This window comes from Scardinius erythrophthalmus (genome assembly GCF_964197995.2).
Source record: "Scardinius erythrophthalmus genome assembly, chromosome: 18".
Lineage (NCBI taxonomy): Eukaryota > Metazoa > Chordata > Actinopteri > Cypriniformes > Leuciscidae > Scardinius > Scardinius erythrophthalmus.
The window spans coordinates 35,723,918-35,739,247 of record NC_138238.1 but is presented as its reverse complement, the minus strand read 5'-3'; the positions used below and the strand labels follow the sequence as shown (position 1 = coordinate 35,739,247).

General features: G+C 37.5%; 1 protein-coding gene across 2 annotated transcripts in view; it reads left to right on the top strand.

The window, feature by feature from the left end:
- The first annotated feature begins 11,304 nt into the window (after positions 1 to 11,304).
- The window catches only part of LOC308707211 (integrin alpha-X-like), a 55,113-nt gene continuing 51,087 nt past the window's right edge, over positions 11,305 to 15,330 (top strand). The window contains exons 1-3 of one of the 2 annotated variants that reach the window (XM_081393466.1): positions 11,305 to 11,369; positions 12,056 to 12,100; positions 13,084 to 13,201. In XM_081393466.1, coding sequence (XP_081249592.1) covers positions 12,061 to 12,100; positions 13,084 to 13,201 — 158 coding nt within the window. In that variant the 5' untranslated portion in view covers positions 11,305 to 11,369; positions 12,056 to 12,060. Of the gene's footprint in view, positions 11,370 to 11,946; positions 12,101 to 13,083; positions 13,202 to 15,330 lie in introns of both variants that reach the window. The other variant, XM_081393465.1, reaches the window with a different exon arrangement.

Sequence of the window (15,330 nt, the reverse complement as noted above, 5' to 3'; positions counted from 1 at the left end):
CTAGTCGCCTCTGTCAATCATGGCCTCCTTGATGGAGATTTGTGGGATGCACATCCAGGGCACGAAGCTCCCGTTCCACCACATCCCAAAGATGCTCTATTGGGTTGAGATCTGGTGACTGTGGGGGCCATTTTAGTACAGTGAACTCATTGTAATGTTCAAGAAACTAATTTGAAATGATTCGAGCTTTGTGACATGGTGCATTATCCTGCTGGAAGTAGCCATCAGAGGATGGGTACATGGTGGTCATAAAGGGATGTACATGGTCAGAAACAATGCTCAGGTAGGCCGTGGCATTTAAATGATGCCCAATTGGCACTAAGGGGCCAAAAGTGTGCCAAGAAAACATCCCCCACACCATTACACCACCACCACCAGCCTGCACAGTGGTAACAAGGCATGATGGATCCATGTTCTCATTCTGTTTACGCCAAATTCTGACTCTACCATCTGAATGTCTCAACAGAAATCGAGACTCATCAAACCAGGCAACATTTTTCCAGTCTTCAACTGTCCAATTTTGGTGAGCTCGTGCAAATTGTAGCCTCTTTTTCCTATTTGTAGTGGAGATAAGTGGTACCCAGTGGGGTCTTCTGCTGTTGTAGCCCATCCACCTCAAGGTTGTGCGTGTTGTGGCTTCACAAATGCTTTGCTGCATACCTCGGTTGTAACGAGTTATTTCAGTCAAAGTTGCTCTTCTATCAGCTTGAATCAGTCGGCCCATTCTCCTCTGACCATCTAGCTGTGCGTGAAAATCCCAGTAACTGAGCAGATTGTGAAATACTCAGACTGGCCCGTCTGGCACCAACAACCATGCCACGCTCAAAATTGCTTAACCCCCTGAGGTCGACGGTATCGCCGGCGATACCAGCTCGCTTTTTTTTTATCAGTGTAAAAGAAACTCATGAATACTCTGTTGACTTTGATTTTCCATAGGAGTTCTATACATCAATCGATTCTGTTAAATGTGTATTATTTTTGTGTATACTCACAATAAAAACATAGTGTTGTGCTTTTCGACAAATAAAGAAAAATAAACACGAAGCGAGTTCTGCCTTCTCTCTGTCCGTGTAGTCCATTCTGAAACGCGTCCGAAAATGAACCATAACTCAGTGAATACTTCTCACACATACACGTGATATATGTCTTTATGCAGCTTGAAATCTCTTCTTTTAAATGAAGTAATTTATATAAAAAACAAATATTCTCATCTTGTGAAATCTGTATTAAAAGAGAGCGATTCCAGTCGACCTAATTAGAGCTAATTCAAATGTAATGTGACTCCGCCCACGGAGAGCGCGCGCTATTCAAACGCAAATGGCTGAGGTAATCCGCGCAATCCTGTGAACGCCCCCATCAGCTCGAGAAAACCAAAACACAAGTTTATTCAGAACATTACTTGCTTACACCGTCTTGCAGTGCTGTGAGGAATAATGAGGAATACGAGGAATACGAGCTGAGGAATACTAGTAAGTTTTTCCTTCTCGGGTTTCTGTTTATTTGACGAATGAACGGCATGCGCTCTGTTTTTTCTCCATTATGGACGCGAGCTCTAAAAAAAAACACTAAAAGACTTTCAAACTTTCACAGAGACCTCAAAACAAAAAGTACAAATCCTTTCTTTAAAACGAATTTCGTTTTGTATCAATTGTATCTTAATTTTAATAATTTTTTCATTAACAACTTTCCTGGATTTAAAGTAAATAAGCCTATCGTCAACGAATAATGATGTTTTAGCAAACTGTATTGCTATACTGAGATGAGTAAAAATCGACTGAAATATGTTGAAATAAAATGTTGGCTATTTGTATAAGCAACGTAAACTGCAAATTAACATTTATATGCCCTAATATTTCATGAAAACAACTTTACAGTCAGGCGAAATATGAAAGACAACATTTTGTTTAGTAGATTTGGGTACAGTTTTTACTGTAGAATATACTGCCTCGTCAAATAAGCTTTTGTTTAGCAATTTCTATATATAAAATAGCCTAATATTTTTGTCAAAAATAAAGTCATCAACTAAGATGTTAGCTGTTCCAATGTTGGCTATTTTCAAAGTAATGAATACATAGATAAAATGTAGGCCTATAATCTTTCTCTTTTTTTTACAAAGAAAGAGTACACTTGAAATATTGTTGAAATTGTAATTGTTTTTTATTACCTTTTTAATAAAATAGCACAACATATGTACAAGATAGATGTAAGCAAAATCTTAAATGGTCAATATAAGTCTTCTTCTAAATATCTTTTGTCCAAGCATTGTGGCTCAGCCAGTTTCACACCTGTGTGAATGGCTCATCATTATACAGAGTCATTATGCAGAGTGGGTGGTAATTCAGGTGAAAACCACTCCTCGTTCACGCCTCCTCGCATATTGGCTTTCCAAGCAAAACCTGTTTTACATCAATTTAAATCAATGTATGGTTTTATTTGAACGATAAAGCAAGACTATTTTCACATAATTTTGAAGAAAAAACTATAGGCGACGACATCCATTGGTCAAAAGTCTTATTGACACATATTTACTATGTGTTTTGTGGCCTTATTTCAGAAATTTTAGTTTTTAGTTTTTTCAATATCCACGCATAAACATTATTCTCTCAAAAATTAAAACATGTACATACACGTGGCTCACATATTATGGTAGCCCTGTTTGTGCTTTATAGAGTGAATTTACACCTTTGCCATTAATATGTTTATAAGCAACTGAAAAAAGCACAAATGTCAGGGCATGTCAGAACATCTCAAGGGCCCAGAAAACCGCTCAGACTCCAGAGGGTTAAATCACCTTTCTTTCCCATTCTGACATTCAGTTTGGAATTCAGGAGATTGTCTTGACCAGGACCACACCCCTAAATGCATTGAAGCAACTGCCATGTGATTGGTTGATTAGATAATTGCATTAATGAGAAATTGAACAGGTGTTCCTAATAATCCTTTAGGTGAGTGTATATACTAATTGCCTTCATCACTCTGTCCTGTCTCAACCAGTAAGCTGGTGTGGTGGGCGTTCTGGCGTAATATGGCTGCAATTGCATCATCCAGGTGGATGCTGCACATTGGTGGTTAAGGAGATCCCACCTTCCATGTATATGAAATGCAATGAATTATTATAAAAAAAAGCCTCTGTAAACACTTGCATTTTTTTGCAACACTATAAGTGTGTCTTATCAGATAATCAAATGTTCTACACACACTTGCAGTCTTCACGCCTTGAATACTTTGGCCAAATACAGGAAATACATCATGTAAGTAGACAAGTGGTCAAGTGCAAAGACCCCGGGTGCTTCTCAATATCCCTCCTCATTTCCTCGCTCCTCCGTCCTCCATATTATGACACGGAAACCGATCAAGCTCAGCCATCTTGAAGGACATCTCAATTCTCTAATTGCACCATGCAGAAGCGAGGAATGAGGAAGTTTCCAGAGGAGTTATTAGCGAGGATGCACAGGTGTATCCATGCGGAAGTCTTTCTTGTCGAGAAACCTGACGCACATATTCACCTCCCACTTCACATCTGTCACTGTCATTTTAATCTGCTTTGCCTTTGCAGTTTAAATAAATCATATATCACACATAGCCTATATCAGGGCATCTTTATCTTTAGTAGCCTACTTCTTAATTTCTTGAATAACCCAACTTTAACAACATAAGGGCCGATTTTTTTTTTATGTGACGCTCGAGTGATCGAATATTCTAATATACAAATAAAATTGACTTTCTTTCCTTACAGTCTTCCCTCGCATCCTGAAGGGTATGAAGGACTAAAAATGACAGAACGAAAAATAAATAAATAAATAAATAAAAGTAGAAATAAATAAATAAATGCAGAAATAATAGTAAAAATAAATACATTCTGGTAATATAAATGGCTATTTCTGTATTTTTACATGTATTTATTTATTTATTTATTTATGCATTTCTATATGTATTTATTTATGTATTTATACATTTATTTATATATTTATGTATTTATATATTTATTTATTTATATATTTATATATGTATTTATTTATAAATTTATTTATTCCTACATTTATTTATTTCTGTATTTCCACATTTCTACATTTATTTATTTCTGTATTTCCACATTTCTACATTTATTTATTTCTGTATTTCCACATATCTACATTTATTTTTCCCTGCGCATGTATGCTAATTGACCAATGGCTAACCACGCCCCCTCCACTCACTCAGTCAACATTCGGTAACAGGCGCTTTGGCAGCTGTCAGTAGGATACATTTCACAGGAGGCAATTGATGATTTTTTGGAGACAGAAAGATTATATATCATCTCGATGTCACCAAAAGGGCCTTAAATATGCATTGGAGGGTTATATTAATAATTTTATTGTTGAGAAGGCCGATAAGCTTCAGCTCCAGAACAAAGATTTACAGTTCACAGTGTAAACGTTATAGTTTGGTGCTATTTCGCTTCAAACGCTCGCTTTATACGCGCGTCCTATTCGCTTTGGATTCAAAATGTTCAAGCGTCGAACTAGACGCGGATACGCGCGAATTTGACGCTCTATTCGCGTTTGGTGGGAGCGCAGAATAATGAACAGGCTGCGATGTCAAGATTGCATTGCTGGAATGTGTGTGTGTGTGTGTGTGTGTGTGTCAGAGAGCGGGCGCCGGGGCGCGATCGAACAGTGGAAACATAAAAACATACTCCATTTTGTTCATACAGGACATAATTAAAACTGCAAAGTGTTTAGCCTACTTATATTTGTGTAAAACACAACATTGTGCTTTTGTCAAACTGTACTCTTGTCAAACTGTAACCTACAACTGTCACCCAACCAAAATCACACACACACGCTGTTTTAAAGCCAAAATGGCAAGAAAAAACATAAAAACGAATGAAAACTGATAACCGCAATGCTTTGCAATGGACGAGGAAGCAGAGAACGTCCAAGTGTCTTGGGTTAGCTATGCGTACTGTGATTGGCTCATCGCGTTTGGGGGCGTGGCTTAGCCATTGGTCAATTAGCATACATGCGCAGGGAAAAATAAATGTAGAAATGTGGAAATACCATAGACTGTAAAAAAATATGGACGTAGTGTCCGTGACGTCACCCGTAGGTTTCTGAAGAGCATTTTTGAAGCCTAAAGTGGGCGGAGCCGGCCGTCGCCATCTTGGCCTTGCGTCACTCCCGGATAACAGAAAATAGGCAAACAGGCGGGGCGTGAGTGGAGCTGAGGAGCCTGGCTATCTGAAATCACCTAGCTCGACGTGATCGAGTTAGCTGATGATGTAAAGCCAATTAAACGTTCCTATTTTTGCCCTTCGAAATATTATAATAGTTAAAAGACATGGCTACAAGTGAGACTGTGTATTACTTCGAGAGTGTTTGTGTGTGACAGTGATTTATGTGCATACATGTCCGTCACTCTTTCATGGTCCGTCAGCGCGGCATCACTCAAGTTCGTAGAGAGCTTATTCAGTCCATTTTAGATTCTGATTTTGGCCGTCTCTCAAATGGGTTAAACCATAGATATATTGCCTTTGAAGAGCAAGTAAATGCGCTAGAAAATCCGCGTTCATTCATGTGCATTTATTGCATGGACGGAGAAAGCGCTGACGCCCGCATGATTTCATCTGACGGTACATAAGCATATTATAATCCATCTGTTCCGTGAGAGCAGAACGAACGAGCATGTATTGACGTTTTAAATTTGAAAACCCCCAAAAGCAACGAAATTGTCAGACATCCATTAGTACAGGTTCACGGAGGAAAACAACTGAAATACAGCGCTGGTTGTTGTCTCGAACGATAACGACGAAATCCAAAGACGTGGGCTTTGTTCCCAAGTATTAAATTGTATGAAATAATCCCGAAAAAAAGCACAAACACAGCAGAGATGGCAAGTTCAGCAGCTAACATTGCTGAGGTGAAGTGACGGCTAGTAACAGCAGACAAACGGCTAGCACTGACAGCGGCAATCCATCTGTCACTCAAGTGGCCACTGGCCACACCCTTAAATTTAAATATTAATCAACTAAACGGACGAGTTATAAAATAATTCACCCCCCTCACAGTTGTTATGAAGGGCACAATTAGCTGTATAGACCAAAGCCACATAGAGATCCAGGCTGTAAACATATTTTTTTCTGCTGTAAAGTTGGTAATTTTAACATGAGGGAGATACAGATTTGACTCACTTCTGCAGCCAGGCCAAGCGGCCAGTCAATGAATTGCAGTTTAACTCACTTCCGTGTTGGTTTCAAGAGAGAGACGGGGAGGTTGCCGCTTGGGAAATACAGAAATAAATAAATGTAGAAATGTGGAAATACAGAAATAAATAAATGTAGAAATGTGGAAATACAGAAATAAATAAATGTAGGAATAAATAAATGTATAAATAAATACATATATAGATATATAAATAAATAAATATATAAATACATAAATATATAAATAAATGTATAAATACATAAATAAATACATATAGAAATGCATAAATAAATAAATAAATACATGTAAAAATACAGAAATAGCCATTTATATTACCAAAATGTATTTATTTTTACTATTATTTCTGCATTTATTTATTTATTTCTACTTTTATTTATTTATTTATTTTTCGTTCTGTCATTTTTAGTCCTTCATAGAAGGGGGTGGAGCTGAGACGCGAGGAAAGGATCGAGGATATTTGGACAGGGCTGTAACTCGCCTCCAGTAAAGTGCACACTTGTCCAGCATATTATGACATGGCAGGGCATGTGCCTAAGTTTTCCATCGCAGCCCGGATGTTTTGTTCTCGTTTCAATATGTTCATTGTAGCCTAAGGATTTCGCCAGTAAAGCGTAGTCATCCAACACAATGAACCAGTAGCAGCATAGACATAATAAATACATAGACGCCCTATTGGCCGCTGGATCGTACGTCAACGGCGCCGCCATACTGCGGAGGGCAACTTTCCCATACCTCTCATAACGAGAATTGAGAAAAATGCCTATTTCTTGTGCTGCTTGGGGCTTTACAAATCGCCACACAATTGAAAACAGGTCTCAGGGAATTACCTTTCACAAGCAAAACTGAAAATTTGTTTCTGGTTGCATTTCATTTACTATTTTTATTTTCAGAGGAGAAAGGCCGCGAAATTTAAAAATACTACTGTTATTGTGTCACGAAATGTAGTTTTAAGAGTTTTTCAGTCGACAATGTAGTTGTTTAAAGCTCAAATCTGTGGTTTATTTATAAAGATAGCGCCTTTTTAAAAATGTTATCTGACGGTTTCGGAGTTGATCCAGCGATCACCGCGGGCGCTCAGCGCTCATGTACCCCGCCGAGAACAGCCTTGCCTCGGCTATAGTGCTTCTGAGTTCTGACGTTCGTCGCTGTCAGTCTAGTGAGAATAATTCGTCTCGTGTTTATCTAACGGGCGATCTTTGGTTTCATTAATCTATAATTTGTTCCTTGGCAGATTGTTTTGGCTGAGGGCAAAGTGAAGTTTCATAACTTTATATATTTAGGCTATTTAACTTTAACAGTGTAGCCTGCTGTATGTTTGACTGGATCGTTTACTTTATTTCTTGACTTGTATAGCTTCTTATACCTTTTAAAAACTGAAATTTAACAAAAAGAGACAGGGTTGCTTCGTTTTATTCTATATAGCCTATGTAATAATATTTTAAAATGTATAAATTTACATTATTTATTATTGTTATTATAATAATATACCACTTGCGATTATCAATCTATTATAGTTATGCTGTTAAATTATTTTACTATTCATTGTAACTATTTAACTTATTCTTTTTTATTGTCTATATTCTGTAATTGATATTTCATATTCTATTGCTATTATTATAGTATTATACATAAACTATGCTATTATCAATATATTATTATTATTATATTAGTACTTATGATATTATATAATTATACTTTTCATTACTATTTTATTTACTGTATACTGTTTGTTTATTTTATTGACTAAACTATTTACTATTAGCCTACCTCTCACTTTATCTAATTTACTATTTGCATTGCACTGTAGTTGTACCATATCATATGTATTACCATAAAGGATCCATCAGTTATCTTTGTTATTGCTAAAATCAGGTCAATGACAGAATATGCTTTTCCCACAATAAGAAAACTTTATTTAATTTAATGTGAAAATTAAATTATATCTCAGTATGGGGGTGTTCACAATTCTTATCCAAGAATGAAAAGCTAAATACATGACAAGCCTGAGCTTTGGCCATTCCTTATTAAAAAAAATAAAAATAATTATAAGTCTAACTATCGAGAGTTTAACTAACTACAGATGGAACTTTTTTGTACACCACATACAAACCACCGAAATCGGTTGATAAATGTAATTTTTTTTGGTTTTTATACAGAAAAACCGCAGCTCACCTGTTCACTTGCATTGATTACAGCGCAGTCTTGCCCTCCACAAAATGGCGGACGCGTTGACGTATCGCAGCAACGTTCCAAAGCGGCCAATAGGGCGTCTATGTATTTATTATAGGTGTGTTCGACATCGGCTGCGGCTGGATGCACCCGATCTGCGAGAGTAGCCGCGTGCAGGCGGGGAGGAGCTGCAAACGGAGACGTGAAGTCGGACACTTTCTGGTTCCCGTAGTGACCGCTCACGTGGTGTTTGCATACTTTACCACAGCTGCAGTGAAGTAAATGCAATATTTGCCTAATAATGCACAGATGTTTCAGAGACATTTTCATTCAATACTTTATGTACTGCTTCATACAGCGTCTGTTTGAACAAGAATAAAGTTCAACATAAGCAACTATCAATGAAGTGGAGTCTACGTTTTTTAAGCAGTTTTAATTTGATAAACATGACACAATATAGCATGACAACGACATGAAAAGAGTGTTCACTGTTATAATAAACTGATTTGAGAGCTTTAGAGGAACTAAAGGTTTTCGAATAAACACGAAACACACGTGATCGTTGTCATGCAGTGAATCCGGCCAATCGTGGAACAGCTGTGTCGTCATCAGCCCTCCTGCAGCCCAGTGCAGCCACTCTTGAGAAGCTGCGCTGGCTGAGTTCTCCGGCTACTCTCGAATTGCTCTCGCGGTACTTTGATGGCATACGTCACAGTCACGTGGCGTCGGCGCTGTATCAAGTCGGACAAAATTTCTAACCGGCATGCACTGCTTCAAGTCAGCCGCCGATCGGTCTGCGCAGAGCTGCATGAAGTCGAACAAGCCTAACGTCTATGGCGCTGACATATTGGAACTTGAGTCTGCGCAGTAGCGATTTCGGGACCAGACCTGCGCAGTGGTGAGCAGGAAGTAAAGCCGCGAGATCAACGCTCCGCCAGAGCCCGTCTACGGAGAGCCTGCCCACTCCCTATTAAGCTCTATTGTACCGAATTTTGGTTGTAGTACCACCAGAGTTCCACTGGGGGCGATCGCCATGAGTGCAAAATGAATGGGAGTCAATGGGGCTAGACAGCTAAATGTGTCTCTTTCACCCGATTGCCGTTGATAAATCTCAAATCTGATTGTAGATTTTTGCAAGTTCAACATGGGTTTTAGGTCGAAAGTTGAACGAACGAGTACTTATGTCCTTTCGTTTTCTTACAGGTTGGGTTGTTGTTGCCCATAACACGCTAGCATTCTGCTAATGAACGCTGATTGATCAGTGAAGGACTGATTACGACCAGAGATACCGCTTGATGGCATCGTGTCATCCGCAGCGGGACCAGAAACAAACAAAACAAAAACTCTTCTAACAAGTGTGTTTACCTGTGTCAGCTGTGTTGTCGATGCCTCGAGAGAAAAGAAAGTGCACAGCGCGAACGCACCAGAGTGACTGAAGGATTGCCGTGAAGCAGTATCTCTGGTCGTACATGTATATGACGTCATTGACACTTTAAAAGACTTTTTAAAGCAAATACGTGACTCAAAAAAATCTAACACCCAGCAATGTGTAATTTATTTGCATCTCCTTTCGAATACAACATTCAAATTACAAGACAAAAAATTATATCCTGAGAAAAGTGGATTTTTATTGGTATAGCGCCATAGACCTCCATTCATTCTGCACTCGTCCTGTGAGCGCCCTCATATGGAATCAGAGAGGAACTGCAACCAGTTCAGAAGCCGGAAGTGTACTGAGAGTGAAACTTCTCGCCATATTAGACATTCTCTGGCTCCGCCCTCACTCTCGCAGAATAGAGAGCCTAAGTCCCTCCCCTTCCGGTCGACCACCATGGGACCTTATTTCGGAAAAATATTGTATGGTAGTCAATGGCGAGAGACAACAAATATTTTGATCTCGTTTGAATTGTGCCCTGATTTACACATATGATGTTTGTCAATTTAAAAGATACATTTTAAAGTCAAGAAAGTCGCAGTTTGATGTAAAACTGTTGAGGTATAAGACTGTGAAAATACGTAATTACAAAGACTACAAACCCAGAAGGCGCACATGCGACGTCATACCTTTTCTCTCAATGAATGAAGCTAACTTTACTGAAGCTAACGGCTGTCATTTTTTCTATAGTCTTACATTATAATCGTAACGTAACGCCGTCATGCCTGAGTGTTTTGAGCCAGAATACACACATACAAGCAACGGATCTTGTGACGTACATAGTGCGAGACGAGAGATGTAGTTCATTGAGCGATTTTCACATAAAACTAAACGTTACTCTTCTGTTTTATGACAAACTGCGACTTTCTTGACTTTCATAATTACCTTTTAAATTGACAAACATCATATGTGTAGTTCAGGGCACAGTTCAGACGGAATAAAAAGATAAGTTATCTCTCGCCATTGACTTCCATACATATTTTTTTCCGAACTAAGGTCCCATGAGCCGGAAGCGGAGGGGCGGGACTTAGGCTCTCTATGCACTCAGGGAGAGTGGATTCTGCACACTTTTTTAAAAATTGATTGCAGTACGACAAGAGGCTTGTTAAAATAAAGCAAATACAATCTCCTCAGTCCTCCGAAGATCCCGAAAAAAATGTCCGTTGGTGCTTCAGTGACTACTTCGCTCGGAGAACCTGTCAATCACAGCTGTCAATCATGACGTTACACCACCGCATCACGTAACTAACTAAAAACCAACTTATTTTGGAAACAGATACTAGAACTTACATCAGCGTGATAAAAACGACAGCAAATGAAAGAAACCACCTTTGGAAAAAAGATATTTGAAGTGTAATTTAATTGTTTAGTTGGTCTCGCGTCCCGTTGAATAACATGGGGAGGCGGGGCTTATGACCTATACTAGGACCAGTCACCGGGGGGCGATCGAGACGTTTTGGCTTCACTTTTCAGGGCTTGTGCGGCACGCTTGAAGCCAATGCGTATATTGGCATGCCACTTGATAATACCGCCTCTTTAAAGACGGAGTCCACAAGACTGAGGTAAGTTAACGAGGGAAGGGCATAAAAATAGTAAAACGCGTCAAACTGTTTAGAAATTCTCAACTTAATTTAAAATAAGGAGTGGAAAACGCAGTATATAGCAATGAGGTTCGGTTAATGTCGTCTGGCATGCGTTTAGATTGTGCTGACATTTCGTTTGGATAAATCGTATTGTTTACACACATTGCAGTTTTTATGTAGCTATTATGTTAAATATTGCAGTTTGGACGCTTCAGTTTTAATTAATTATTTATTTGTAGGCTTTATATAACGGCTGCCATTTTCTAGCTAATTGCATTTTATTTTAAAATTCACAACCAGGCTAATTGTTACACTACATAGCCTACATCTCTTCTCAAATACTTCCTCGTCTTTCTCGACTATTTCTCGACTATCTAAAGAGTCTGTAATCTGCAGTATAGGTAATTTATTATGTCGTTTAATAAATGAATAAATGCTCATTCTGTGTATTTAATACCTTCTTAATCATTTTATTTTGATCATGTATTCTCATAAGCTTCATGTTTCTTGAATATGTGCTCATTTCCTTTTTTATGAAATTGTTGTTCCTCTTTAGTTACGTGCTTCCACCCCTTTTTATATGAACTACATCTATAACTCATCTTCACTTTCATTTATTGCCTTGACTGTCCCACCTCATGCATCCTCCATATACTCTTGACAAGTTATAATGGACCAGAACTTCTGTATCAGATTATGCATCTTTTGTGGTAAGATATGTATTATTTTCTTCTATATCTTTTATTACTTATTTGTTATTTTGTAAACACCAGCTGCTTATTTCCACTCGAAGCCTTCTTGTGTTTCAAGTAAACCTTAAACCTTTTTGTTCCCTTTTGTACCACTGAAAGCAAAGAGTAGCAAATAATATTTTAACTAGTTACATGATCTCATCTGGTAAAATTGTAGTCAAATTTGTTCATTTAAAGCTGTGTCAAATGCATTGCAATAATCATGTTGTGCATGAATAGACGAATAAGTGATTTAAAAACTGTATGATTGTAGGAACTAAGTTTAAAGCTCTTACAGTTTTAGTTTTACTATAGATTGTTGATTCATTGTTGATCAAAATAAATTATACATCTAATTTTAGGCAACGTCAAAAGTTCAAAACCTATAGTAGTAGTATATGTTATATCATGACCAGACACGATATGGATGAAGATGTAAAATGTCCTTTTAAGGCAAGAACTATTTGCAATAAGTGTGAACTTCCTTCTTTTCATGCCCCTCTAATTCTGTCTTGTATGAGCTTTCTGCTTTCACACATCACACAAATGAAAAAGAACATCTATGAGAAAAAGCAATGCAAAAATAACTCATAAATGACAGCTTTTCACATATTTATATATTTGTATTAAAAACAATTGAAACCGAACAAGCTAAAGCTTTTGTCAGGCACAATGACTATATTCACAGTGTAGCATTGAGGTTTTTCTTTTTCTTAAGGGTTTTCCCCTTATATGTTTACAAAATATTTTATCCATGTTATCTTATTACATAATTGCCTCTATTGGTGCAACACAGTGAAATCATCATCAGCTGCTGAAATTGTTACTATAGCATTATAGTATTTTAGCATGGCTGCAATGGCATATCAGTAAACGGGAATGAAAATATCAATTTTATACATTTTAATTATGTCAAATTACAGTTTCTAATTCAGTTTTTTTATCACTTCTGAATACTTTAGCATCTCAGTCGGTGATGGCTTTTAACATTGATCCTGTTACCTGGAGAACCTTCTCTGCACCTTCACAGAGCCAAAATGTTGCCTTTGGCTATAAGGTGATACAGAAAGACACATCAAGGTGAGAGCAACATAACCACTGATAATGAAACCAAAAATCCAGTATGGTTTGGAAAGCCAGTACTCACCACATTGCATAGGTTTCTCCTCCAATGTTAATCAGCACTTACTTGTGATGATGAGAAGACTATGGAGAGCAGTTTTATAAGCATAAAGACTCCTTTACTCTGTTCATTAGCTTATTATGGCGACGAGCGAAACACTGGGACAGGAAGAGACTGGCTTACCAACATCAGTTAACAACCACAGTTGCTTTTGCTTTTATTTGGCCTTTAGGGGTAAATCTGAAATAGATACTACTACAATAGACAGACATGGAAAAATTTCAGATTACAGCTTTTGTGCTTCATTCCACATAGTGAATAATTTACTGGTTATTGAAATGTTTATTTAAAATTTGTGTGACTTATAAACAATGGGCCAGTCCAAATGTCCCATATGGTGTCTCTTTGAATGCAGCACCCCCCGTTGACAAACATTGAATTAGCATTATAGACTGATATACAGTATGCCATGCTTAAAGGGCTGTAGACAGAGAAAGTACCAAGAATCATACAGAACTGTAAATATACCAATAAAACGTCCAGCACACACAGTCGTAGAAATGGACTGTGTTTAGAATGGCAAGAATATAACATTATTCCTACAATTTCTGCAGTATTATTTGTAAAGTATATATTTTCTGTAAGCATGGAATATTCAGATGACCTACTATATCTGCCAAAATTTGGCAAAATAAAACTACCAGTACCAGTAAGTTTACAGACATTTCCTTAAAACCTAAACACAACACAATGCAGTGCAATGCATGATTTAAATTACCGTGAACCGGAAGTTGCAAACCACTTTTCTCCAGTGTTGTGACGTATTTCCCAGTGAAAAGGAATATTGAACACAGAGGGCAGGGTTTTACTCTAGCGCTCCTCCTCTCCATCTCTGCTCATAGCAGACTAACGGTTTGAGGGGAGTGGTTAAGCGTTTCCCAACCCAAGCCGTCAAACCTACGTCATCAGAGAAGGAACTCCATTCCAGACCGGAAGTAACTTTTCAGACTTTGATTAAAGATTACGACGGCAAACAATTTTTTTCTGTGTATTAACTTGCATGGATTAACTTTTCACCACAAGACTAGTAATATGCGCTAACAAAGTAAATAGGGTCAATTTTGATTTCAGTTGGACTTTAACATGGTACATTGGATCCTATTTTTACGCACTTTTCCTAGCGTGTGCAGTAAACAAAAACATTAGCTTGTAGCGCTTTCTTTGTCTTTCCTGTTTTTTTTTTTTTTTTTGTATAGCTGTATCTGGCTATCAAACCTTCACTTTACTATATTAATGTGTTATGTTTGTGTTTGTTCTCTTTTTTTGTTTGTTTCGTATATAAATAACATAACCACGACAGGACTGAATTCTCTCCCATATGGAAATTATGCTGTATGTACATTCCCTTAATTTATGGTAACTAGTTCTTTACAAAGTTGTCCATTCAATTAAAGGTGCCGTAGGTGTATGAAAGCCTGTTTCCGCCACAGTTGAGTAAAAAAAAAAAAAAGATTCTTTAAGTCATAATAATGAGAAAGTTTCTCATAATTATGACTTAGTATCTCATTATATTGAGACAGTTTCTCTTAATAATTACTTAGTATGTCATAATAATTAGAAACTTTCTCGTAATTATGATTTAGTATCTCATAATAATAAGAAACTCTCTTATTTTCTCGTGCTTCTTCGCCAGCACAAAGCAGTGGAGCAGAAGGGAAGTGCCACACTAGCGACATCCGCTGGACAGAGCCATGTAAATGCAACACAGCAAACATGGCACGCTCTGCATAACAGTTGTTTTCAATAAAGTCAGTGTCATCTATAAAGTGAAATCTATAGTATCATCAAAAAACATCAATTAAAAATGATCAGTATATCTTCCATATCTTTCCATGCCCACGAAAAGGTGTGAAAGTGGAATGCAGAAGCAGGACGGTTACCATGGTAACGAAGGATGAAAATTGTGTTACACGAACTTACAAAACTATCAGAGATTATAGATGAAAAATTACATTTATTCGTTAAGTTTAAGTTTAACATCTTCATGAAATATATGGGTATATGTGTTAATATAACACGTATTTTG